Here is a 24,297-nt window from a genome sequence, read left to right on the forward strand (position 1 = left end):
GTCTCCTCCTCGCACCCCTGCCCTGCTTTGGAGCCTCGGGGGGGGCCACGAGCCACCCACAGCCCCGATCTACAGCTCTAAATTGGAGTTGTGACAGCGGGATCGGCTTTGACCTGCCGACTGATCCTTGGCCAATTGGCCGAGCGGAGCCCAGGGCAGGGAGAGCTCGGCTGCGTCGATACTGTCTATATTTAACCACGCTAATGCAACTTAATTCATGTTACAGCCAGTTTGGAAAGCTGCGCTCTTGCGATGCCTGCTCTTCACAGGTAGGCGCCTCGCAACAGGCTGAAAGGAAAGCGATGTCAATTCATCAAAGGTCATTTATTCCTAGCGGTTTAGTTGTGCTTTTAAAATTGGATGCATCCGCCAGGCACTTTCCGGCTGCTTTGTGGAAGTGCTCTGCCCAGCTCCAGGCTAGACCACCTTTGGCTCAGCCCAAGTGTTTGGAGGACTCGTAGTCTCAGCATACATCAGCTAAAAGCTGACCAAATCCTAACACGGAGTGTCTATAGCCTCAAATATTGGCAGCAAAATTAACCTTACGCTGTTCTTCCCAACTGTAACCGTCAGCCTGTGCCGGCGATGCCGAGCCTTGTCACCACACTAGCCTGTCACCACCGTTAGCTACAACGAGAGACTGAAAACACTCAGAGCTTGTCAAAAAGTGGCTTGTGACATGACTTTACGCGGGGTGAAGGCTGTCCCAGTGAGGAAATGCTGGGTACTCACACCACTTTTATCTAGCAAGGGAAGGCGTAACGACGACTGGCTGCAAAAGGAAGCCAGAGAAATTCAAATAAGAATTGAAACACAGGATTTTAATGGGCTGGTAATTATCCGCAAGGACAAACATCCAAGGAAAGCAGGGGGTTGCAGAGGTTTCAGATCAAGCCCAGCTCCATCCCTAAAAGAAATATTGTAGCTCACAGAGCACATCTAGCGTGCTGGAGAGATTCTGTGGCTAAGGATCAGCAGTATGGGGTTTTTGCAGGTAGTGAGAAAATTATTTTCACTGGTTTTATTCTCTGAGTGGTGGGTTGAGGGATATGGGGCTGCTGCAGGCAGCTGAACTGGGGCTGCTGCTTCCAAGATCTGTCAGGGTTTCTTACATTCAGCAACAAAACAACATGCACTGCAAGAAAACCGGTCTCATAGCTTGAAAAAATGGGAAGCAGTTGCTGCAAGAGTCAGCACGGGGAGAATTCGAAGGCAGGTCACTCTGTGGAAGTGCAGAGGGAATTTATTTCAAAACCAAGGTGAAAACTGGGAAGACCTTGACAATTTGGCCTGTGTTCAGACCCCGTCACTGCTCTGTGACGAGAGACAGGCTGCACATTTCCATGAGGAACAGTTACTTGCAGGTACAGGCTCTCTAAATAAACTATAGTTCCTTTTTTGTCAAGGCATCTGGTGTTGCTCTGTGAGAGTTTGTGCAAAAAAAAAAAAAAAAAAAAAAAGAGAGAAAATGCTTCATTGCAACCCCAAACAAGCATATGTTTAAAGAAATGAGTGTTGCAGCACTTGAGAAGAGGTTTGCACCATGTGCTAGCGAGCCGTATGTGTTCTGTAACATATATCACTCCCAGTTTCTGATCTGTGTTTCATGGAACGATTCAGAGCCATTTTGCTGGAGAGTGGTACAATCCTCACCGCTTTGTCACGGGACGGGGAACAAATGCTGACTGTGTATTAGAAAGGACAGCAGACTCCCTCTCTGGCACTTACATGAAAATATTATCGATTCACACTTCTGTGTAAGCAAAATCAGAATCTCCAGCTGCAAGCTACCAGCCCGAATTTAGCAGCCACTGCACGGCAAAATCTCCACACCTCTCGCCACAGCTCGGGCAGCTTTTCAGAGTGATCCCCTCGCTCTTTCAGGTCCTGAAAATATCTATTGGGGATGGGGTAATTTCTTCTATTTGGTCTGCTTGTTCTACCCCCTGCTACATAATCATCAGGATGGAGTTGACCAGGAACAAACTGCGGCTCTGAATGAGACTGCGTCTGTCTCTCGAGCCAGGATTTATGATTCCTTGGGTTGTTGGGAGGAGAGGATTACGGGTTGTAAAATGCCTTTTCCTCTGCTGCTACCGGCAGGGTGAGCAGGAGGAATTTGGCAATGAACCATTTTGGTTCCATGAGAGAGGCACCTGACAGCTTTGCTGAGCTATCGGCCAGCACTGGGGGAGCAGAGCAGGGCTCGCAGGTACAGGGAGGGTTAACTCTCAGGCGCTGAGCTGCTTCTTGGCTAGCGGCCTCCTCCATCAGGGACCCCGTGAACTGTTTGAAGAGAGACACCTCTGAACCTAAGCAGGAAAAAAGACAGGGATGGCAGCACCCTCACCGCATCTGGAGTAACTCCTGCTCTGCTCTCTTTTTCCCTCTGCCTTATCGCAGCACAAATCCCCGTTCTGGGGAAGGGGGCAGCGCCTTGCCTGTCCGAAAATCCGCTTTGCGCTGGTGGTGGCTGGGGTTAAATTCTGACAAACTCCACGCTCACGAAAAGAGGCTGGTGGTGGCTGGGGTTAAAGTCTGACAAACTCCACGCTCACGAAAAGAGGCTGGTGGTGGCTGGGGTTAAAGTCTGACAAACTCCACGCTCACGAAAAGAGGCTGGTGGTGGCTGGGGTTAAAGTCTGACAAACTCCACGCTCACGAAAAGAGGCTGGTGGTGGCTGGGGTTAAATTCTGACAAACTCCACGCTCACGAAAAGAGGCTGGTGGTGGCTGGGGTTAAAGTCTGACAAACCTCACGCTCACAAAAAGAGGCTGACAAAGCAAAGCAGGAAAAGAAGAGCTTTCAAGACTTTCAACAGAGAAACAAAGCAGCACTATACAGAAATAACTAGCTCTCCATTTGCTTGTAATCCCCAAGGCTAGCTCGCTGCTGGCAGGCTGCATGTTAATGCCTTATTAGCTTGCGCTTGGTGTTCTCACCATGCTGCAAGAGAAAAGGACAGAGATGCAAGGGGTTTCAGCATCTCCACAAGTCCCTCCACCACCGCAGTCAGGACCTGCCTGCATTTTCTTAGCATTTCTTCCTAGCGAGAACAAGACCTGCCTGCTGGATGAATGCAGAGATCCAGAAGTAGGGAATTCATAACCTGGATGGCAAGTTTCATATGGAATGAGCTGAATTTAAGGTAGGTCTGACTGACTGCAGGGTTAATCTGCACGGTTTACCTTCAGTGGAAATTCCACTGAGTTTCAGAAAACTCTGCTGTCAATACGTTCGAGCAAAGAAAAAGGTTGGAATGGTGAGTGGAGCCCCCCCCCAAAAGTTAATTTGCAGATATTCACAGGCCAGGCTAATCCACTCCCTCAGCACTTAGGTACTACAGTAAAGTCTGAGACAGACAGGTATCAGTGTGCTGATAAAAACAGAACCGTGTTTGTTCCTGGCAGGACTTTGGAAAGGAGCTGGCATAACTTCTGTATAGAAAATTCCTTTATGATCTGATAAAGGCAGCAACATATTGAATATCGAGCCCTCTTGAGGAAAATGCTGTTGAAACTAGGGAGGTTTTGCCCAAAGTCACACTGCAGAATTGCAGCTTCCTAAACTGCACCAACCTCCAGCATGTGCAGTCTGAGAGCCAGCTGCTCTCCAACTCTTACAGACAGGATTTGCTGACACGCAAAACCTTCACTCTTTTTGTATTTCATCTCCATTTCTCATCCTCTTCTGCAAGTGCTAAAGAAATGACATGATCTGAGGCTGCAAAACTACACTGCTGCTGCATTTCAATTCGTGGGCACGATGCCTGGGCTCCCTCCCTGCTTTGCAGTCCAAAGAACTATGAATATCTTGTTTAACTCTTCTCCTGTTTCTGCTGCTGAATGGCCTGTAAAAAGATATCCTTCACTTGGTCCATTGTGTCTTGATACAGTTTAAAGTCTTCCTCTTTCTTTCTCACAGTAGTCTCCAAAGTGGCCTTCAGAGCTTCATTCTCATCCAGCTGCATCACAAGCCTACGAGGAAACAAAAGCAAAACTTTGATGTGAACTGAGGAGCTTCAAAGCAAGTTAGAACAGTGCTTCAGCTCAGGGGAAGAGAACACTGAAACGCATGCTCTCTGGTAATTTTATGACAGGCGTGAGAAAGAGCAGACTTAACACTTGTTCCTTCTTTTTATAAGATAGAGAAGAGTATTAGATGACCGAGATACTTTTCAGATCTCTTTTGTTAAAGATTTAAATTTTATTTTTGCTAATAAGCATTGATTCATAAGGAAAGAAGAAGAAGAAAAAAAAAGGTGTCTTCCTTGCACATCTTTTGTGTTACTTAACATTTGCATTAGCTTAACTTTTCTGGACATCTGTATATTTATTAGGAAATTTGTGTAAGAATGACATAGACAAGCTCAAACCAGAGGATCTGTGATTTCTACAGAGCTTGCTAGGTTTTATCTTCTGAGGAGCAGGTGCAGGGAATATCCCTGCTAAAAGGACAGGAATGAGTTTTAGCTATTGCGAGTAACACAGCGTGGAGGAAGGGAAACCATACCTTGTGCTCAGCTCCTCTATCTGCAGTTCCAGAGGCAACCTGGAGAGCTGGGCTGCCGAGAGCTCCTTCCTATCGCTCAGATTCAAGGTGCGTCTTGAGTGACTCACAGGCTGGCCTGTAGATTTGATCACAAAACGGCGTTTTAGTAAAACAAGCAACCATTTTCACTTGGTAGCACGCTGAGTAAATCTCAGGAAATAGTGAATAAATTCTAAGGAGTCTGTTCAGTTTCACATATATCCATGAAGACACTGTAACTATATAGGACAGTCTTTTAATCTCCTTTTAGCAAAATTAAAACACGATGAGCTTTCATTTTTGGGCTAAATGCAGTAATATGCATGCCTATCTATTTAGAGAAGAAAAACAAAATCCAAAATATTTAAGTGGCCAAAACAATAGGTGATAGAAACAGCTGAAAAATATTATTTTGATTTTTATCTTCTCATTCATAGATTATGGCAACTGTTGCTTCCTGAATGACTGTGATAACGTCTGTGTGTGGCACACACCGAAACAGCTTTTGTAAAGCCCTCTGATTCTCAGCATAAACACAACATAGGTTAAACGCAAGAAAGCCCTTAAAAAGGTACTTCAAACTAAGGTTCTAAATCAGGAATGCTTTCCTAATTAAAGGCCTACCCAAAACATGCAGCATTGCTGCTGTGATTTCAAAGGAACACAGAAACTTTTTTCAGGGTTATGGAGAAAATATAATTCAAATTTACTACTGGGATTGGCAAACCCAAAAGCGGACTGACCAGTAAATCCCTACAATGGAAGAAGGCTCAGAGACAGGCAAGGATGACGTGCTCAAGAAGCTCAGAAAGGAATGTAGGAAGTGACCACAGCTATTGTAGAGGATGCTGAACTTATCCCAACACCCAGGGGACTGGAGGGTGGTCTTTGCTGTAGAAAAACAGCTGAATCAGTTGAATATATGTAAATGGCCTTCTCTAAAATAATCGTTAGAAAGTACTACCTACTTGGAGCCAGCCAGACCAACAGGAGGGAAGCGTATATGTGGTCCAGCCCAACACAGTACAAAAAATGAAAAAAACAGCAAAATGAATGCTGAAGAAAACAACAGGCTTGAGCTGGCTTCAACCCATGTATTCCTTCCCAGCAGCTGGGGTCACCCAGCGTCATGACAGGGAGCATCTAGGCCCAAAATCATATTTGTGTCGTGATTCAACTGCACATAGCAATTACTAGATTGTGCTTGTTTTGTGATTTCAGTACATTGCTGTATCACTTTTCCAAATTAAAATCACGCATAACGTCAAATATCTTCAAATAAGTAAATTTGTTATTCAAACACCAAATCCTCCTCGTGTGGAATATCTAATAGAATCTGGTCAGAGAGTGTTGGACTCTGAAAAAAAAAACATATGAGAAGAAAAGGCAATGTTGTATAACCAAGAGATGCTTTTGATCTTGAGGCTGTGTTTTGCAGGGCTGAGGAAAACCTGCTGTTACTTACCTATTCTCCTCTGGGATTATTTTTGCTAATTTGAAATATGGATAAGACAGGAAAAAAAAAAATGAAAAGCATGAATAATTTTAAAACACAACTGGGTTGTTTCTAGCTACTCAGCATCATTATCTACTTCTCTTGAATTGAAGAGACTAGAAACATTAGATTAGCAATTAGATCAGCTCTCTCCAATTTTGCACTTTGAGAAAGAAAAGAAAATAATATGTTAATTAGCGGGTTCTCTAGTCTCTATTTTATATTCAAGCTTTTAATTCCTTCTTATTTCCTCAACTATCTAGCATGAAAGCATTTAGATAACCTACATGCTCTGCTGAAGAGGTATATTACAGACTTGTAGACTTGTTTCTTGTACAAACTCCAGAGAGTTTGGGCACATCACAAGGGGCCGAGCTCTCTTCAAAGAAGGGTGGTGAAATAGATTGTGACCTACTCATCTTATGGACTTAGAGAGGATTTCTTCTTCTTAGTCTCACTGCCAATCCTTTTCTACATTTGCTTTTAGTCCTTAAGCAGACAGGACTAATGGACTAAGTATTGAGTAAGAAGGAACCTCTCACACTCCTAAGAAGAACCTGCTTCAGCCAGCTATGAAATGCCGCTCTCCCAGAGGTGAGTTACCAAATCGTTACTACAGCATAACAACTTGACCAAAATGTCTCAGGACCTGGAGAGTTTATCACTGCATCTCTCTGAGGTTGCAAGGGAAATCTAACTAGAGCACACGTATGATTACAGAACAACACATCAACACTTTACGCTACCAGGTTGTATAAAAGTCTGAGCACTCAAAAATTCAGTTAAATTCTCCTCTAGAAGACAGCATCAAAATGCTCCCACACTGAGGCACAGAGTCAGCTGTGTTCCCACAACTCTCACCTGGTGATTATCTGTCCCTACACACACCCTGATTTCTTCCCCTGGGCATCTGCAGAACCATGAGGGCTCCTAAACCCTCTCACCTCCAAACCCTCCTTGGACTCATAAAGGGCATTCATAAAGCACTTCTGTGAGGTCCAGCACTGCTCTCATATCAAGATGAATGCCCTATATCCTAAAGGCCAAAGGCTGCAGCATTTTGTTTCTAAGCTCTAGGTTTCTATTAGGATTTAAGTTTCTCTGCACTATTTTTTCTGCTGTCAGGCTCTCGGTCAATACAGGTAAGACAGCTCTAAAAATCAATGCTTGCAGAAAAACACAGGAGAATGAGTCAGTGTTGGTTGGAGCCCTTTCTAAGGACCCAACAGTTCTGCTCTAAGGAACGGATCCATATTTTACAGAGTGGAGTAGGTTTGAAGCAATCATTCAGTCCTCATTCAGGATAAAGGCGTTCTGTTCCCGTATACCTAATTCTCTCTGTATGCTGGATGGGTAAATGGCAGTGCTTCCCGTGAGGTCCTGACCACCGTGCAGACGTTACACTGGAGACCCCACCTCTCCTGTACGAATCGAGATCATAGTGAACCACAACATGTGATTTCTTGCACCACGGTCCTGCTCCAGAGAGAACTTACTGCCAAACACGCACACGACCAAGAGCGCTACGATGGGAGATGCAAAGAAATGCAATGCAGTTAGAGCAGCGTTTCTTACCTCAGTCTGACCCATGCCTAAGGAGAAACAAGACACCAGTGCGGGTGGAAAAGGAGGTGACTGCTTATACAGGTCAGAGGGCTCAGTACAAGTCAGCTCTAAGGTGGTGAGCAGCATTAAGACGCACCGTAGTGCTGACTGGAGTCATGATGGAAAGCCACGCCACGCGTCTGCTGAGCTGCAGGGCAGTCCCCCTGCAGCCCAAGATCATGCGTTTCAGCGTGGGGCAAGCCAAGAGCTTGTACAAGGTCTGTGATGAGGCTTGTCACCTCTCGAACCACCGTGACTCAGCCTGATGTTTGCCAAACTGAAACTCCCGTTCCTACTGTTCATATCCTGGCATTTAAAATTGTTTTACTTTATGAAAATACATATAAAAAGGGAAACCACTGGAAAAGTTTCCTTAAGAATATGTGCCATTTTATTGGTTTAGACACTTTACAGGATCGGAGTCCTTAAGCCATAAAAGGATCTGATCAGGGAAATAAAATTTTAACATCCACCATGAATTCTTCTCCTTTAACTATGCTAGTGAGGCTTTCATATTTATAGCAGGAGATTATCATGTTCATGGGATAATAAATTACACTAGATCTAATTACTTCATCACCAGCAATAGTTTTTCATAGGCACTGACAGGCCTTAAATTGGGATGCGTCCTTTAATTCTGTTCTTAACCTTCAGATGAATCTCTCAGGCAGAAGTGCAAAGGGGACACAGCAGTGGCCATGGTGGCAACATAGAGCAGTGTCAAGTTTTTTCTGTGGACTGTCATCCTATGAAAATAACACACTGCAAAAGTCTTGGTCCCACTTCAAACCTGTGGCAAAATCCTCTTGAATTAAGCGCGGCCAGGATTTCACCTTCTGTACTGGTCCACTGGTCTGAGTAGGTCCAAATAATCGCGCGTAAGGTCAAGCACTCGTGCAGGTTTGATAGATAAGAGTTCAAATGTTGTTGCTGTCAATTAACCACAGAGGTGGGACGGGGGACACAGCTGTAAATAAGTGCTCGACCTCACCTGTTTTGCTCCTCAGGGGAAGTTTCTGTGCGCCTGTGTTCCTCCCTGGATCCATTTGCAGTTTTTCAAGCTGCTGTTCCACAATGACACATCGCCGCCGCTCTTCCTGAAGCCTCTTCTCAGCTTCTAAGACTTTATTGCCACCTTCCTCCACTCTGGTAGGCAAAAAAAAAAAAAAAAAAGGCAGTTCAGCTTGTTTATGTCATGACTATCAAGGATCAGTCAGCCTTGATGCTGAATCCTGCTTTATGCTGTATAGGTCCCAACAGAGGGAAAAGGAGAATTTTCCACGCATCCAAAGGCAGAAATTCCAGTGCAATTGTTCCAGATGACATCCTCCAAATTTGCAAAACAGAATTAACTAATGAGTACAGTTGGAAATAACGGGTTCATTAATGGAGGTTGCCTAGATCCCTTAACACTGGCTACTTGTGTGAATTTAGCACTCAGATGGACAGGCAAGCTGCAGATTGCTGAGGAGAGGTCTTTTATTTCAAGAATAAAAGAAGAATTTTTTAAATGCACTGGGAAAATTTGGAAGGAAAATAGTTTATAAAAACACTGTCTAGCATTTAGCTGTCTTGTGTCAGTTATCTGCAAGAAAGAAAAGAAACTTGATGTTGCTTTTAATAAACTTGGCCATTAGAGAGTGAATAGAAAGTGATAGTTCGCTCCGTGGTACAGAACAGAAGAGCAAAGTGCCTCTCTATTCACCCTGCACAACATCTTAGAAAATTAGCTACAAAATATGACGTGCACCCACAGATGCAGTCAGTGGTGCATCTCAGGTGGGGCAGCGCCTGAGACCAAATGATTTAAAGGAGCTTAAAGCTAGAGAGAAACCTGAATTGAATCAATGTATTGTATAGTGTAGGATAAAAGAATTTCCTTCTTGACCCCACAGGTGATAACTGATTATTCCCTGAACCAAGAGACTTGATTAGTCTTACTTCCCTTCTAGCTGGCATAACTAAAAAAATATTACAACTACAATAAAATTATATCACTGTCTTAAAAATCTAGCTTACAGGCAAGACTCTGACCTCCTGTGGCAGTGAATTACCAGGTTGGCGACATGCTATGAGAAATTATATTTCTCTCAGTGGTTCTGAATTCACTAATCTTTCATTTGACCAGGTGTTCCCCTAACATCCATGTTAGACAAACAGTGAAGGAAAACCGACAAGACTGGATGGTTTTTATTAAATCTTCTGCCAATATGAATAACTTAAACTGAAACGTTTCTCTAGCTCTTCCCCTTCTGCCAGCAGGGCCCAAATCTATAAACTGTTTACGACAGAGCGTCTTCTGCTCCTCAGTAAGTGATTGTGAAACACAGTCCTAAATTCTGGCAGAATTCTGCTGTAGAAAAATCCCACTCGTAACCATTCCCAGTGCTCTTCTCTTGACTTAAGCATTATAGGTATTACTTGAGCTTTGCTGACCCACACTCCAACAGGGGAAGGCAAGGGGAAGAATGCCTGATTTTTTTACATATATTTATGTTGAAATATGACTGGATGTTGTATTATCCCAAGGTCTTCCAAGAGTTATTGCACACAATCTCGCAAAAATTAGTTTACCTGCAGGAGCTCTTGATAACTGTGTGATAAGTGTGGAGCTGCTGAATCATCAGTCTATGGTACATTTTACAAGCAACTGCATTTCATTGACTCCATGCTCTTCATTATCCCATATTTGTGATGGCCCCATTTCAGCTATCACTCACACCTCCATCCTTATCTAATTGCACAGCTCTATTAAAGTCACTGGGCTTACAAACATGAATAAAATTTCTCCAGTGTGTATTTGCAGGATTTAGCCCTTAAGAGGACAAGGGATGACACCTTTACCACATTACAAAAAAATGTATTTTTCTAACCGAGATTAATTGTACGGGACAGAAGTTAAACAAGTGAGAAATGACAACTAGTGTAAAATAAAGCAAGCAAGCAAATAGTGTCTACTGTATTCAAAAGCATACGGAAAAAAATATATCTTCCCACAAGATGGAATACAGATTTGGGAATCGAATCATCACAGAATCCTAGAATGGTTTGGACTGGAAGGGACCTTATAGATCACCCAGCTCCAACCCCTTCACCACGGGCAGGGCCCCCTTCCCCCAGCCCAGGGGGCTCCCAGCCCCGTCCAACCTGGCCTTGAACCCTTCCAGGGAGGGGGCAGCCACAGCTGCTCTGGGCACCCTGGGCCAGCGCCTCACCCCCCGCACAGGGAAGAATTTCTGCCTTGCATCTCATCTAAATCTGCCCTCTGTCAGTTTAAACCTGTCACCCCTCGTCCTACCCCCACCCCCTGACCCAGAGTCCCTCCCCACCTTTCCTGTCCCCCCTTTAAGCCCTGGGAGGCCGCTCGAAGGGCTCCCCGGAGCCTTCTCTTCTCCAGGCTGAACCCCCCCAACTCTCTCAGCCTGACCGCACAGGGGAGGTGCTCCATATATGTTCTCTAAGTGGGGAAAAAAAAGCAGTAGCTAAAAGGTATCTAAAGAGGAAAGACTTTGCTTCTCCTGCCTTCTTAAAACATAGCTAGCTTTTTACATCATCTTAAGTTGAACTGAATAATAGAAAAAAGAAAAAATCACTGCTATGCATCAGTTAAACCAGAAGAAATTAATTTAAAAGAGGCTACCGTGAAACTTAAAAGAATGTGAAAAGCTTCTGAAACAGAAGTCAGATTATAACAGTAATTACAGTATTTTTTACTGATGAATAATATTGCTGCCTAAATAACACCACACATATAAATACACGAATTCTAGTTTTATCTAGGTGCAGCAAGCTTTAAGATGATTCCATTTTTCCTATCCTTTGTTCTAAAAGAATAATAATAAAAAAAAAAAAAATGAATCATCAACCAGGCAGGGAAATTGAGCAGAAAAAATTTAAAAGCCCCTATTTAAGGAAAGGAGCACGCTGGCAGCGTATGGCGTACTGTACTGCATGCTACAGACTCTCACACGTCTCAAGCGCTCCTTAATCGCAGCAGCCCACAAAGGATACTGGCAGAATCAGCCGCTACCTTTTCTGCAGCACAGTGACCAGTTCCAGGAGCCTGTCTCTCTCCACTTCAGCAGCCTGGCAGAGTGCCCTGTGCTCTGTGATCTGTGTCTGCAGCACTTTCAAATCCGGGCTGTCAGTGCCAGCAAACCTAAAAGCAGCAGAAGCGTAGAGAGTCTGTTTCCCGTTTCACAAATGAAAGAAATGAAACAAAGACAGGATTTGAAAAACATATCAAAATACACTTGTCTGAAGACTAAGCCAGAACGCAGAGCCAGGCTCACTGCCTCCCCCCAGCATCAGTCTCTATTCTGCAATAAATGGAATGGAAATATTTGGAAATAAAGCCACCATGAGTTTCATTATAAAGGTCTTTTCCTTCGCAAGGATGTTTTCCCTTCCCACCACTCCTGAAAACAAACTTCCACCTCTGATCAATTCACTATCACTGACTCTCCTGCCATTGCTGCTGCCAAAGTAAAAGAAGCCTATGTGTGGATTCTCCAAAGTGCTACGCTAAGCTATTAAACGGCATGCTATTGATTTTCTCCTACTGAAAGGCTTCAGGCAGCATTAGTACAATGGCTGTTCTTGTGCCTAATATGTGATGAAAGGAAGGGGCTGTTTTCCCATGTAACCCATTATTATGTACTTCATTACTTCTCTGACCTCTCCGCAGAGTATTTACGAAGATCTCCTTTAGAGCGAAAAGCAAGCGAAATCTTGGTGGTTGGGAGTGAAAAGGGAAAAACGGGATTTATGGGGTGTAAAACTAGTTGTCAGTTAAACAATTAAGATAGCAAGAAGATGCTAGAGCCTGTGTCAGAGCTCTGGGGCAGGATCAGGTAGAAAGGATGGCGAAAGAAGCTCTTTGTTACAGAAACAAGGCAGACAAGGATAAGGCTTGCCAGCAGCTTGTGGAGCGTGGCAGGAAACCTCCCTTTTTTATGGTAAGGTTTATATACATACCTTCCAGGTGTGATGTTATTACTGAGAAGAGAAGGCTCAGTAGCTGCTGACTCTACAAGAGTATGGCCCATCTTGGACACTGTGCTGAGAGGAAGAAAGCTTTGTTAAGCACCGAGAGCTACAGAGGGCAGTCCTCCAAGAACTCCCATAATTTTCCAACGTCTTTGTTTATTGCTGCCTTGTAGGGTAAAGGCTCCCAGAGCCTCCTACGAGGGTATCACACAGGCCCTGCATGCACAATAGCTCAGCTTGCTCCCCGACTCCAAAACACGTTGCAAAAACACCTTGTGTCTCCAGTGTGCAAAAACTATAGCTCGGTGTTTGATCTCTGTGCTTCTGGGGGATATTTTGGTGGCGCTTTAGACCAGCGCTGCAGAGCTCCACGTCACAGAGCAGCCACACAGCACCTCGAGAGTGGGAATAGCTCTCGACCCTGCTTGGCTCAAGCTGAGCACGCAGCCACACAAGCAGCCACTGCTGCTCTGTCTCCTCGCAGGCACTGCCTTGCACCCGAGCACTCTCATCTTACACCTTCACCCCCTCGGGTGAGAGACAAGCACGGGTTACTCTGCCTGTTGGATGGTGTTTGCACGTTGCATGCTTTCACAACCAACAGAACCCCTGTTCTGCAACCGGGCATGTAACTTTTATTTCCAAATGCCCTTCAAAAATATACTTCGTACAGTTTTCTGAACCCTTTTACTTTGTGGGGACCCTCAGGAAGATCTGTCAGGCTTACTGTTGTAAGAGGAGGAGCCACTGATGACACTAGAGTATCACTCCCAGTCTGGATGAGTTTTATCCATAGTGATACGTGTGCCTGGGACATGAAATTCTAGTGTGTGTTTGTTTTCTGAATTTGAGCTCCGCTGCCTAGAGGAAAGTCCCTATAGATTTAGCCCATGTTTCCTTGTCTTTAGGCTGCAGCTAACAGAGGATAAAGCCTTAATATTGTGGAACAAGCAGAGCTGCCTTCTAGGATAGGAGTGGTTAATCCTAAAATCAAGATAAGTTTGATAATGACAGAAGTGGCCCAGTCTAACAATGCAGATTTTTACTTCAACATCTCCAAGGGGCTTTAGTTCCTATATATAGCATTTTTCATTTCATCTTTCCTGATAGGAAAAGATGATTCACTAAAGTAAAATGGAATAGAGAGTTCATCAGCATATTAAAGTTAATGGAATGAGTGAGCCCTGCTGACCAAGTTATTAACGGCTCTTGCAGTTCTTAGAGTCGTTCACTGCCCACCTGACATGTCAGCTATTTTCATGACAGAGCTATGGTATACAAGCAATAATTTATGCATTGCACTTAGTGGCTTCTACAAAGCCATTACCCAACCTCATTTTCCTGCTTGCCTTCCTGCCTACCATCAGTGGACATATGAAGTAAAAAAAGTGGATAAAATATAGATTTGCTCCGTGAGAACACAACTTCTGCAGAGTTAGGAGTGAGAGAATAAAGTCAGTGAGAAGGGCATAACAGTGGAGATGTGGAAACTTCCAAATTAAGGACATTTTAACCCTAACATGAAAACACTGAGAAGAACTTTTCTTAGATTTTGTAGATTTCTTAGATGTAGGCTAAGAAAATACCTAGACTCAGGGATGCATCTGATGATTTTGAAGCCAAATTCAGTGTCTAAAGTAACGTGGTAGGCAAGTTAAAACTACATAGAAGAAATCAGTTGCAACTTTAACTTGATGAAAAATTTCCTCCTTCCTCAGACGACCAGTTCCAAATCCTCACTGTCAATTAGACCACGAGCTCTTTAGCAACAAAACCAGTGTTTTAACAGGAAAGGATATAACTTGATCTTGTATTAAGGCCCCTTTACACAGCCAGAGTGACCCAGAGTTACATCAGTGTAAACAAGAATCGGATTTACTGCTGTACTAAGATTAGTGTAATTTACATGGTCCTCAGTGAGACTTTAAAAAGGGTGTTTGTTAAGAACAAATGATGTGGTGGGTTTTCAACGTTTCTGCAAGGAAATCCTACTCAAAGCATATTTATTGATTTAAATAATGCACAAGTGAATTAGTGCTTGCCTAAAATGGCATTTTGTATTAATTCGCCACCCTGCTCTCAGAAGTCTGCTCATTAGAAGCCCCATTTCTCATAAGAGAGAAGAATCACAGGCACTTAAGCTAACCACATAAACATTATCTGAGCTGGAGAAAGAGAATTAGCTGCACTACCATCATGCCAAATGTAGTAATGTCTGCAAGTCTGTATATCTTTCTCTGTTCCAGGACAAAAGTCCAAGAGATAATGTGATTAGAGATTCCCATATACTGTAAGCAGGCTTCCACAGCTGTTGGCGCATAGCACTTGTGGTTTGATACAATTGTCTGGGAAAACCATGCTTCTGAATAACTCACAAGAATTTTAAACATTGATGTTAGGGTCTTCTTACCGAGCAGATCCAACCCTTCCAACCTGATTGCTGCCTGATGCCAGAGGCTTATGCAGAGTAAAACCTGGATCTTCTGAGTGCTCAGAGGGTGGTGGATCAGCAGCTCCTGAACCGTCCCCTTGATGGGCAGATTTCTTCTGTTAATGTTAGAGCAGGTTATAAAACCAATTACACAGTTCAAAGGAAAATAGCTGCATCGATGCCTAATCAGCAGCTTATGATTATTGCTATAAGCATGCCAGAACTACTTTTGATTTAGAGGACCTCCTCAGAAACTTTTCTTCAGTTTATATCCATTGCAGGATGGAAAAAGAGCAAAAGTCAGTAAAAAGTGCAGTTTAATATGAAATCATAAGGGTGCACACAGTGTTGCTAGAGAACCCACAGCGCAGCAGCACCACTACCGCCAGGGCCAGCACAGTTGGTTTGTGTCTCTAACCCAAGTTTTATCTTGGGTTCAGTGCTCTAGCCCCTATTACTGAGGGATCTGACAGATTCACAGTCTCACCATAACCCTATGAGGGTTTTATATCAAAGGGAACTGGATGTCTAAATACTCTAAGAAAATCTGACTGTAAGACACCAAACCCCATGAGAAGCCTTTGGCAGGTTAGCACACGGCCTGTCAACTCCTGCGCCTGTGCTCTGGCTACAGTACCACCCTGTCTCTGTCAGTTTGCAACACTAAACCATCAAAGTTGAAAACATTTTTAACATATTAGTCCGCAAGGGGCCAACCTTCCCAATTCTTTCATCTGTACAATGAAATTTCCATATGCCTGAGACCCATCAGACTCCTATCAATAGGTTGGAGGTCTGAGGAAGTTTTTGAAGTAGTTTACAGTGAGAGATGAGAATAACTTACTAGGGGTCCCATCACTCCATGAGGAGATGTAGCTGGGTACCATGGCAGCCTGCTGATATTGGCCTCACCTATGTTTGTTTGCTTGCTTCCTTCAGCAGCCAAGGATGCTGAATACTGACAAGTCCCTTTTGCAGCCCAACCCTTGCTGTCAGCTGTGTGGCACAGTCTTGGCACGAAGCCACATGTGATTGGTGTTTCTATTTTTTCAGTTGCTTAAATCTCTTGAAGAAAAGTTACATACAAACAGGAAAGAAACTTAAGAGTTATAAGAGAGAATTCCTGCTTTGTCATTCTACCAGGAGAGACCGTCAGTAGGGCAGGCACTGGTGTCTCAAGCTAGCAACCATCTCAGACAATAAGAGAGAAGGAAGTGGAAGAGCAGATCTAAAATGATTACAAAGTGTGCTCCTCTAGCTAATTTCTTCTGTCTACCTGAAGTGTGAGTTGCCCAACCTCCTCTTCCAGATCTTCAAGCTTTGCTTCTCGTTCAGCCACCATCTGTCTGATCTGCTCTATAAGGCAGTTTTGTTTCTGAACCTCACTGTCCAAGTGCTGCCCCAACATCTTCTGGGACTCCTTGTTCTTCTTATCCTGCTGGCTCAGGTGCTTTAAGATCTCCTGCATTTGTTTCTGTTGGCTCTGAGAAAATAGAAACGAGTGAGATCTTCACTTTTGTACACAACAATTATTAAGACTCCCTGAGTGTCTTACACCCTCCAAAACAAATACCCACTTAGGCACGCTAGGACAAGCCACTGCCCTGCCAAACCCACTCCTTGGTGTAAGCACACTGATGTCACTAGTGCTACTCCAGGGATTTGATCCATTATGTTTTAAGAGTGAGATCACCTTGTCTCGTTCTCAGCATTTATCCAGTGAAAGAACTGCATAGCACATCTGTTTGCAATGCCCAGACACACGCTGCTGGGTATGGACAGCCTGTCCCCACTGGTCCCTGTGCGTCGTCTCAAGACTTTAGTGACTGGATGGTGCAAGTAGAAAAGACCTGGGCAACTGAGAGATTCAGTTTGCTGGCAGATTTGTTCCTGAGTGTAGCAGAAAAGAAGGCAAAAAAAAGTCTGGCCTTTGACAAAGAAGGTGACTTTCTCATAAATTGCATAAAAGTAAAGATTTCAATTTGCTTTTGTGTGCAATTAGAACATGATTAGATCATGTGATACTGACACTAGAAGATGAGGGTTGTATGAGACAAAAGCTATGAGGCTAGGCTGTTTTACCAGTGCGTCTTGGAGTTTTGTTCACATTGACAAATCTAATATTTGTTGGACAGTTTGTTCTGTCGAGCCAACAAGCTGCAAGCAAGGTGTTTCTTTGATGGAAGGGATAAAACCAGTTAACCACTCCTTCCCAAGTAGACGCACATCTTTCTGTAAGAGTTTTAGTGAGAATGCTCAGACTTAGCAAAGTGACAACTGTTATTTAGCTCCTTTCTGATCTACTTAATCTGCTGGTCAGTACTCATACTCCCCACGGCTGCCTGGTGTGCAGAAAGGTGAATGCCAGCTTAGTCATAAGCATGTCTTAGCTAAAACCTACGTAATGTAAGTGATTTGAAACTTGTGAGGAGCTGGATCAGGAAACACAGAACTAACCCTACTAAGAAGTGGCATATCTTCTAATTTTTTTTTTTTTTTTCCATTATGTAATTGGGGAAGGCTATTTAGAACCATGGCAGGACAAAAGGATCCTGCAAGACCATGACAGCAGCCATTTATTTCAGCATAACTGCATCTCGAGTCTCTGCTAATGCTCTTGAAGTGGCCAAACCCTCTCAGTTCCAGCAACTTCAAGTGAATGTGCACATGGTTTAGTACTCACAGTCCAGCTTGTGTGTTTTGGACTGTGTAACACAACAAATCAAAGTGCAAGATTGCAGGCATTCTAAGGAAAAAAAATCTACCAATGGAGCTGAAAGCAGAACACAGTCCAGCCTTGTGGGGCAGGAATGAAGACCTTCCTCTACCTACCAGGCGATCCTATTTCAATCCTGCAAAACGTTTCTTCCAGTATTTGCAGCTTAGAGCCACTTGACTGCAACTGTGTCACGGCTGGTGCTGTCTCGCAGCCTTTACATGATCTGATCCAAAACGAACGGATTTAGCTGACTAGGAAACCTCTGGCTGTCACAGTTTGATTCATCAGGCCCGTGTATACCCTAAGGTTGTCTGTGTCATCGTCTAATTAAATGACATCATGTTTCATCACTTATAGAAAGAGGGCTGATCTGCAGGAGCTCGGACCAACAGTCAGACTGTACCAGTAAGGCGTCTATGAGCTCATCGTCGTGTTTTCCTTTCTCCAGCAAGGTTATGATCTGTTCCTTCAGGGTTTTCACTTCGCTGCACAATATTTTGTTCCTGGATTTTGATGCATCAAGTTTTTTTTTCACTTCCTCGTGACTTTTTTGGAGAGCGTTATATTCCCCAGTGAGTTTCTGCAGTGAGGCAAACACATCATAGGAAATGACAGTTACAGCCTATCACCAAGCCCCGGGTGCTTTGGTAAACTAAAGAAATCACGCATTGTCTGGTAGAATCTAAAAAATGGAACTTGCGTACTACATCATCCCTAAATAACTAGAAATTATAAATGCTACCACTCAATGCCTGCTTGCCAGCATCAAAAAAAGGTCTGCCTGCTGAGGAATACACATGGACTAGGTTGATTCAGTAAATGCCAGGAGGCAAATGATAATTTTGTGTTAAAACCTATTTCTCTATGCTCCTGCTTTTTCATTTACCTCACCATTCTCCACGGGGAAACTCTCCTCCTTCCAGATACAGGGTGGTGATGCTACACGCTTTGCTAGAAGCTATCCTTGGCATACGCTGCCCCTTGAGCCATGCCCTCACCTAGATGAAACTGGCCTGGGAGCATGCAGGCAGTTAAGCAGTAATGGACAAGTACAGGGGAAATTATTGTGAAAGGAGCCTGAAACACGAAGGCAGAAGTGGAACCATGCAGATTACAGTTATTGAGGAAAGCTCTCCCTGTGCTGCGTGCCCGTAGCTAGAAATTTTCCCTTTCATTCTCATGGCCAAGAGTGAAAGGTATCACCCCATTGCTCAGTCTGTTGCACGATTAAATTGTGGTGAGAAAAACAGCAGCTAATCAAGCTCTGGGATGGTGCCAGGTGGCCTCTACAGAAGGAAATACAGGGAAGGAGCACAGGGAGAAGTGCTTTGCTGACCTGAATATGTGTAGCTGATCCTCACTGCTCATGTTGCTCACAGACACGGGCCTACGTATCCTTTCCACCTTGGGGTTTACTACATGTGCCAGTAGCTCTAGCCTCTCTCAACCCCTAAACACTGGATCCCTGTTTATTTTTGTAGCAACCACATGTGATAGACAGATGGATAGATGGAGGGTAAGACCCATTTTCAGAATGCCTCTTAAGAGGGTGTCTGATGTCATTCTCAGCTTTATTCTGTTCAAATGTAGAAGCCCATAGCCATACAGATATACGAGGTGTGAAGGGGATGCTTATATTTAACACTGCATGAAGAATGCAGAGGATGCAGCTGTAGCAGGGCTTCTTTCTGCATGTGCCTTCAGTACGAAGCTAGTACCAGCTGCATGGTAAGCCAGGGCCCCCCTCCCTCTTTCTAACATCACACAGTTGTCAAGTGGCCACATTTCAGGTCAAGTGGGTGCATCCGACACATGAATCATGCAGCAGAGGAGAAGACCAAATCTTGTACTGCAGAAGTATGTGTGGCCATGCAAGAGTGCAATACACACAACAAGTGGGGAAGCCTTTTGCTCCGTCTGTGAAGTGTGGCAGAACTTCCTCCAGCAGTTCAGGTGGGTTTCTGATACACACTGAAGGTAAGGCAAGTTTTTACACACTGTATACCCAAAGAGTGCTCTGCCAGCTCACAGATTTTTACCTCCAAGGTTTCCTTCTTTTCTTTTTCCAAGCTGCGAATCTTCAACACGTTCTTCTCTTGGGCTGACAACTTCCTTGGATCACTAAGTGCCAGCAGTTCCTCATCAATCTCACTCAGTGATGTTCTGGTCTTGTTTTGGCTCAATTGATTCTCCAGCTCTCGAACCTAGGGGACAATAGTGACAACTCATCCAGAGCCTTTACCAGGAGTGCAGTGGTCCAGCATCAAAGGGCACATAACCAAAGGGAGCTCAGAGTGCAGCATCATATTACCTCTTGACATCATTGTGGCTAACTAACAGAGCAGTGTCTGTTCTTTCAAATTTAAATTTGTTAGCTGCTAACAAACATGATATCTAGGGCATCTGTGCAGGGAGGAGATATGATACCAGACCTACAGGAGCCTCAGGACACATGGGAGATGTGTGCTTTACTGAAGTCACATGTGGAGGCCAGGCAGACACTCCAAAGCATCTTGAATGCCACTAGACACACTTGTGGGCAACAGAATAATACGTTAGGTCTCCTCTGAAAGTGCAGACACCCACTCACCCGTATACATTTATGTATCTCAGTCTTTAGCAGAATCATCATCTAGGATGTCCACAATCAAAGGCAGCCTGAACGTAGGTACCCAGCACTGTTTTAGATGCCCTGGGATACTGGGGACACATATGACACAGGATCTACAAGACATCCCTACTCCTCTGGAGAGCTGACCAGAGGTCAGAGGGACACCCTACGGCATCTCAGCTGGCACCGATGTGTCATCCAGTGAACTCAGCCCTTGCATCTCAGCTATTCACTAGACTTCTCTCATAGTCAGCAGAAGGAAATAGGCACTGCTACAGCACAGTTCCTCTGCCCTGTTCTGGAGGTGTCTTCTAAGATGCATCTGCTTTGCTTTTGATCCATTTACAAGATCCTCACTGACTACAGAAGGGGCCTGAGGAGACTGGCTCAGGGAGATGTTTCTACATTACAATAGAGTAGAGTATGTAAAGTCTTCAGATGAATTCCAGCCAGGGGGTGTAACAGAAGGAAAATTTAATTTTCTCCAGGGAAAGTAAAGGTTAATAATTTCAGTCAGTCAGAGTGCAAAAATCACAGTTTGTTGGCATATAATTAAACAGGAGAAAATTAGGAAAAATATGTATCAATTTGCCTGAGTTTTATTTAAGATACACATAAAACTGCCTCCTTGTCTCGAGCTGACGTTTCAGCTAGACTGTGCCCCTCAGAAGATTCAAGAGTTAAAGATTTTACGGAAGTTCCTGGGGGAACAACTTGAAAATCTTATCTGGCCTCAATTCTTCCCATCTGACTTTAGGCACTGAACAAAGGTGTCTAAGTCAGAGCACAGACACTGACAGGGCTCCTTCTGTACTCAGTGGAGACAGGCACCTTCAAAACATCCTGGGATTTTAACTAGGCTGCCATAGCTCTCCAAGGTCACTGAACTCTTTTCTTTGACACAGATGTGGAAGATTCCCAGCTAAAATACTGAAGTTTGCATGTTTGCAGTAGATTAAGTAATATAGTTTGCAGGAGTTCTGAAAGGTCCTGCATGCATCAACACATATTTAAAATTTAACACACACACACACACACACACACCCAAACATACCAAAAAACTATTACAAAAGTTATCACAAAGTGCTTTACTCTAACAGTTCCTTTCTCCAACAAAGAAAAGACTGGCCATGTATTCACAGTAAACACTGTTTGTACCGGGACACACATAAGCAGGTACAGATGTTAAGAATTACTTAATGAAAAACTAACAGTATCTTTAACTCAAACTGAGGTAACACCATTACATAGAAAGAGCAACCCAGCACCCAGCTTAGATGGCACCGTTCAGGGTCTCAACTCACCTTGCTTTGGAGAACAAGAATTTGCTGGGCTCGTCCACGCCAGCTGCCAGAATTGGTCAAGAGACTTTGAATATTCACATCTTCACCAACTTCATTTGCTAAAAGCTATGAAAAAGGGATTAACATCAACAATAAGGGTAAGTTTAAATACGTGTGTTGGGGAGAGGGGAGGAAAAGCTGCTCTCTCCAGCAGTAAACGCAAAACACTGTACCTATACACAGTGGCTTTTATCTGATGTTCTGTATCCCATGTGATGTAAGCTCCTTCAGATCATTATTACAACACAAATTGTTCATGAATAGGTGAAGTTTGGCTAAAACGAATGGTTTTACTTGTTGAGGTAGGTAATTCAGTATTTTGCTATGTTTGAGTATTATTCTTTGCTTTTTAAAAAATGTGAATCTGTGTTTTGCTGCCTACGGAGAGTGTCAAATTGTACTATCTAGCTGTATAGCTGGGTGTCAAACTGTGCTACTTTTGTAAAAAGAGCATTTCAAATTCATCACCAAGGTTTACTAAGCATTACTAACAGTTTTCACTATATACAATTACTTTTGTTATAATGAATACTTAACTGGAACTAAACAGGAATAGAGATATTGTCTTAATACACAACCTTGCAATCAGGAATTGAGCCAATCTCTCTTGCATAATTCCAAGACAGCCACATTAATGAGGGCTAAAGTTAGTATGAAAAGCATTTAAATTATTTATAAAAAGGTCAGCAGAGTTCTATTTTTAGGACCATATTCTCTACTCTGATCTGCATTGCAGGTCTCTTACGCAAAGTAATGAAACCAAAGGAAACAGAGCACATAGTAACGCATTAAAATCCATCATGAATCAAAGAAGAAAAGGTTACTCTGGATGTCACTCCAACAAATTGTTTAAATATGTGCTTTAGTTCAAGAGTGGTCTTTAATCCCATTGACTTCCATGGGACTGAAGCCTACATTAAAAGTAAACACATAATTAAATGTTTTGGAAGGGAGGAATGGGCCGGAATGTACGCCTCAGATCAATCACAAACCTATTTTGCTGAACTGGGACTTTCAAACCTTAAAGGATCTGTACCCGTCAAACCAACAGAAATAGTGGATACACTCATCCAGCTGTGTTGGCAAAGCATGTGCACATCTTCCCAGAGCGACCACTACACCCGTGTCTTTTCTTACCTCCTTACAGGTCACTGGAATACTTCGTGGAGGCTAATCAAAGCTCAAAAGAAAAGCAGCCTCCTGATTTCACAAGAATATACTTCTTGCACAGGATCCCAGCCACTGACTGCGTCCTGCAACACTACCTTTTGGGTCATCTTCAGTTCCTGTTTTGCAGATTGGAGTTGGTTACGATACTCCATCACTTTAAAGTTGGCCGTGGTTAATTTTTCTTGCAATGCTTTCACCTTTGGACTTTCATCCTTTGAAGAGAAGAATGTATTTGGTAAGAATGGAATCCTCAGGGAAAAACTGAAGTGATTAAGATCCACAGATCCATCAGGATCACAGGATCTTTTTTTATGCAGAACCATGCAAATGCCTTCCCTAATTTTTGGGGCCATAGAGAAAGTACAAACAGAGCAATCTGGTCACAAAACTAGTGACAGGGATACATCCTTGTCATAACGAAAGGGCTGCACAATAGGAGAGAACTATCAGCTTCTGATTTCCCCCTCTTCAATTACAATTCGTACCAAGTTTCCTTCTATCATCTTCAGAGTTGATTGCTTGATTCCTGCATCACCACCACCAAGAGAATGTATTTTTTCTACAGCTGTCTGTAGCTGGAAAACAAATCACTGTTATTATAGAATGAATACAGTGAAGAGCATACCTCCATGTATTATTAATTAGCAAAAAAGTACAAAAGCAGTTTCAATGATCCTGGATGTTTATTTACTCTAGGAAAAATGTACTTAATTTTCTCTTGTTTTTTAAACACAATCAATAGGAAAGCATAATTTTTTTTTTCCTGAAATGCTTCCCAAAGAATCATGTGTTATTTTACTGTGAAATAACCTCAGTGAAAATGCCTCTGGACTTGCTGAGATGGGATCAGTTATCAAGCATGGAGACTTCTTGGGGATTTTATCACCATAGGTTCATAAAATAAGTGTTTGTATGCAAATCCATTATAGTACAGATCAGGATGTTGACTCTAGATTCTGGATGCCACTTTTGAAGAAAATCACAGAATATTTCATAAAAAGCACATAGTTCTACGCACCAGAGGAACTGAAAAGGAGAAATTACTACCTAATGACCTACAGTGGAGAATTAGTAAGACTTTTTCTTTAGCTGGTAGCTCTAAGGTAGCATTTCTCAACCCATGAAGAATGTCTCCTATTGCTTGCCACAGCAAAGGAAGGCAGAGATACTCCTGCTCTGAATTGTGTCCTATGTTGAGGTTGCAAAGACTTCTCACTGGATGGGAGTGGAGTGAATTTGGAGCCAGAAAGGCCAGGAAGTGTTGCTTTAAAGGGCTGAGAGTTTATTCTTTGAGTTGGGTGGAAAATCTTGATTATTTGCTTGAACAAAAGAAGGCTCTAAGGAATAGCTTCTTCATGAAAGAGACATCTGGGGAAACAGAGGGCAACTGAGAGACAGCTCTA

General features: G+C 43.3%; 1 protein-coding gene across 3 annotated transcripts in view; it reads right to left on the reverse strand.

The window, feature by feature from the left end:
- Positions 1–1,225: 1,225 nt before the first annotated feature.
- The window catches only part of CCDC13 (coiled-coil domain containing 13), a 34,982-nt gene continuing 11,910 nt past the window's right edge, over positions 1,226–24,297 (reverse strand). For 2 of the 3 annotated variants that reach the window (XM_033011630.2, XM_042801897.1), the window contains 12 exons: positions 23,380–23,469; positions 22,990–23,106; positions 21,686–21,790; positions 19,810–19,974; positions 18,174–18,350; positions 16,328–16,534; positions 15,031–15,167; positions 12,609–12,692; positions 11,662–11,790; positions 8,623–8,777; positions 4,514–4,628; positions 1,226–3,978 (listed from right to left, as the gene is read on the reverse strand). In XM_033011630.2, coding sequence (XP_032867521.2) covers positions 3,819–3,978; positions 4,514–4,628; positions 8,623–8,777; positions 11,662–11,790; positions 12,609–12,692; positions 15,031–15,167; positions 16,328–16,534; positions 18,174–18,350; positions 19,810–19,974; positions 21,686–21,790; positions 22,990–23,106; positions 23,380–23,469 — 1,641 coding nt within the window. In that variant the 3' untranslated portion in view covers positions 1,226–3,818. The remainder of the gene's footprint in view (positions 3,979–4,513; positions 4,629–8,622; positions 8,778–11,661; positions 11,791–12,608; positions 12,693–15,030; positions 15,168–16,327; positions 16,535–18,173; positions 18,351–19,809; positions 19,975–21,685; positions 21,791–22,989; positions 23,107–23,379; positions 23,470–24,297) is intronic. The other variant, XM_042801898.1, reaches the window with a different exon arrangement.

Source organism: Tyto alba, unplaced genomic scaffold, assembly GCF_018691265.1.
Source record: "Tyto alba isolate M040663 unplaced genomic scaffold, T.alba_DEE_v4.0 Super-Scaffold_38, whole genome shotgun sequence".
Classification (NCBI taxonomy): Eukaryota; Metazoa; Chordata; class Aves; order Strigiformes; family Tytonidae; genus Tyto; species Tyto alba.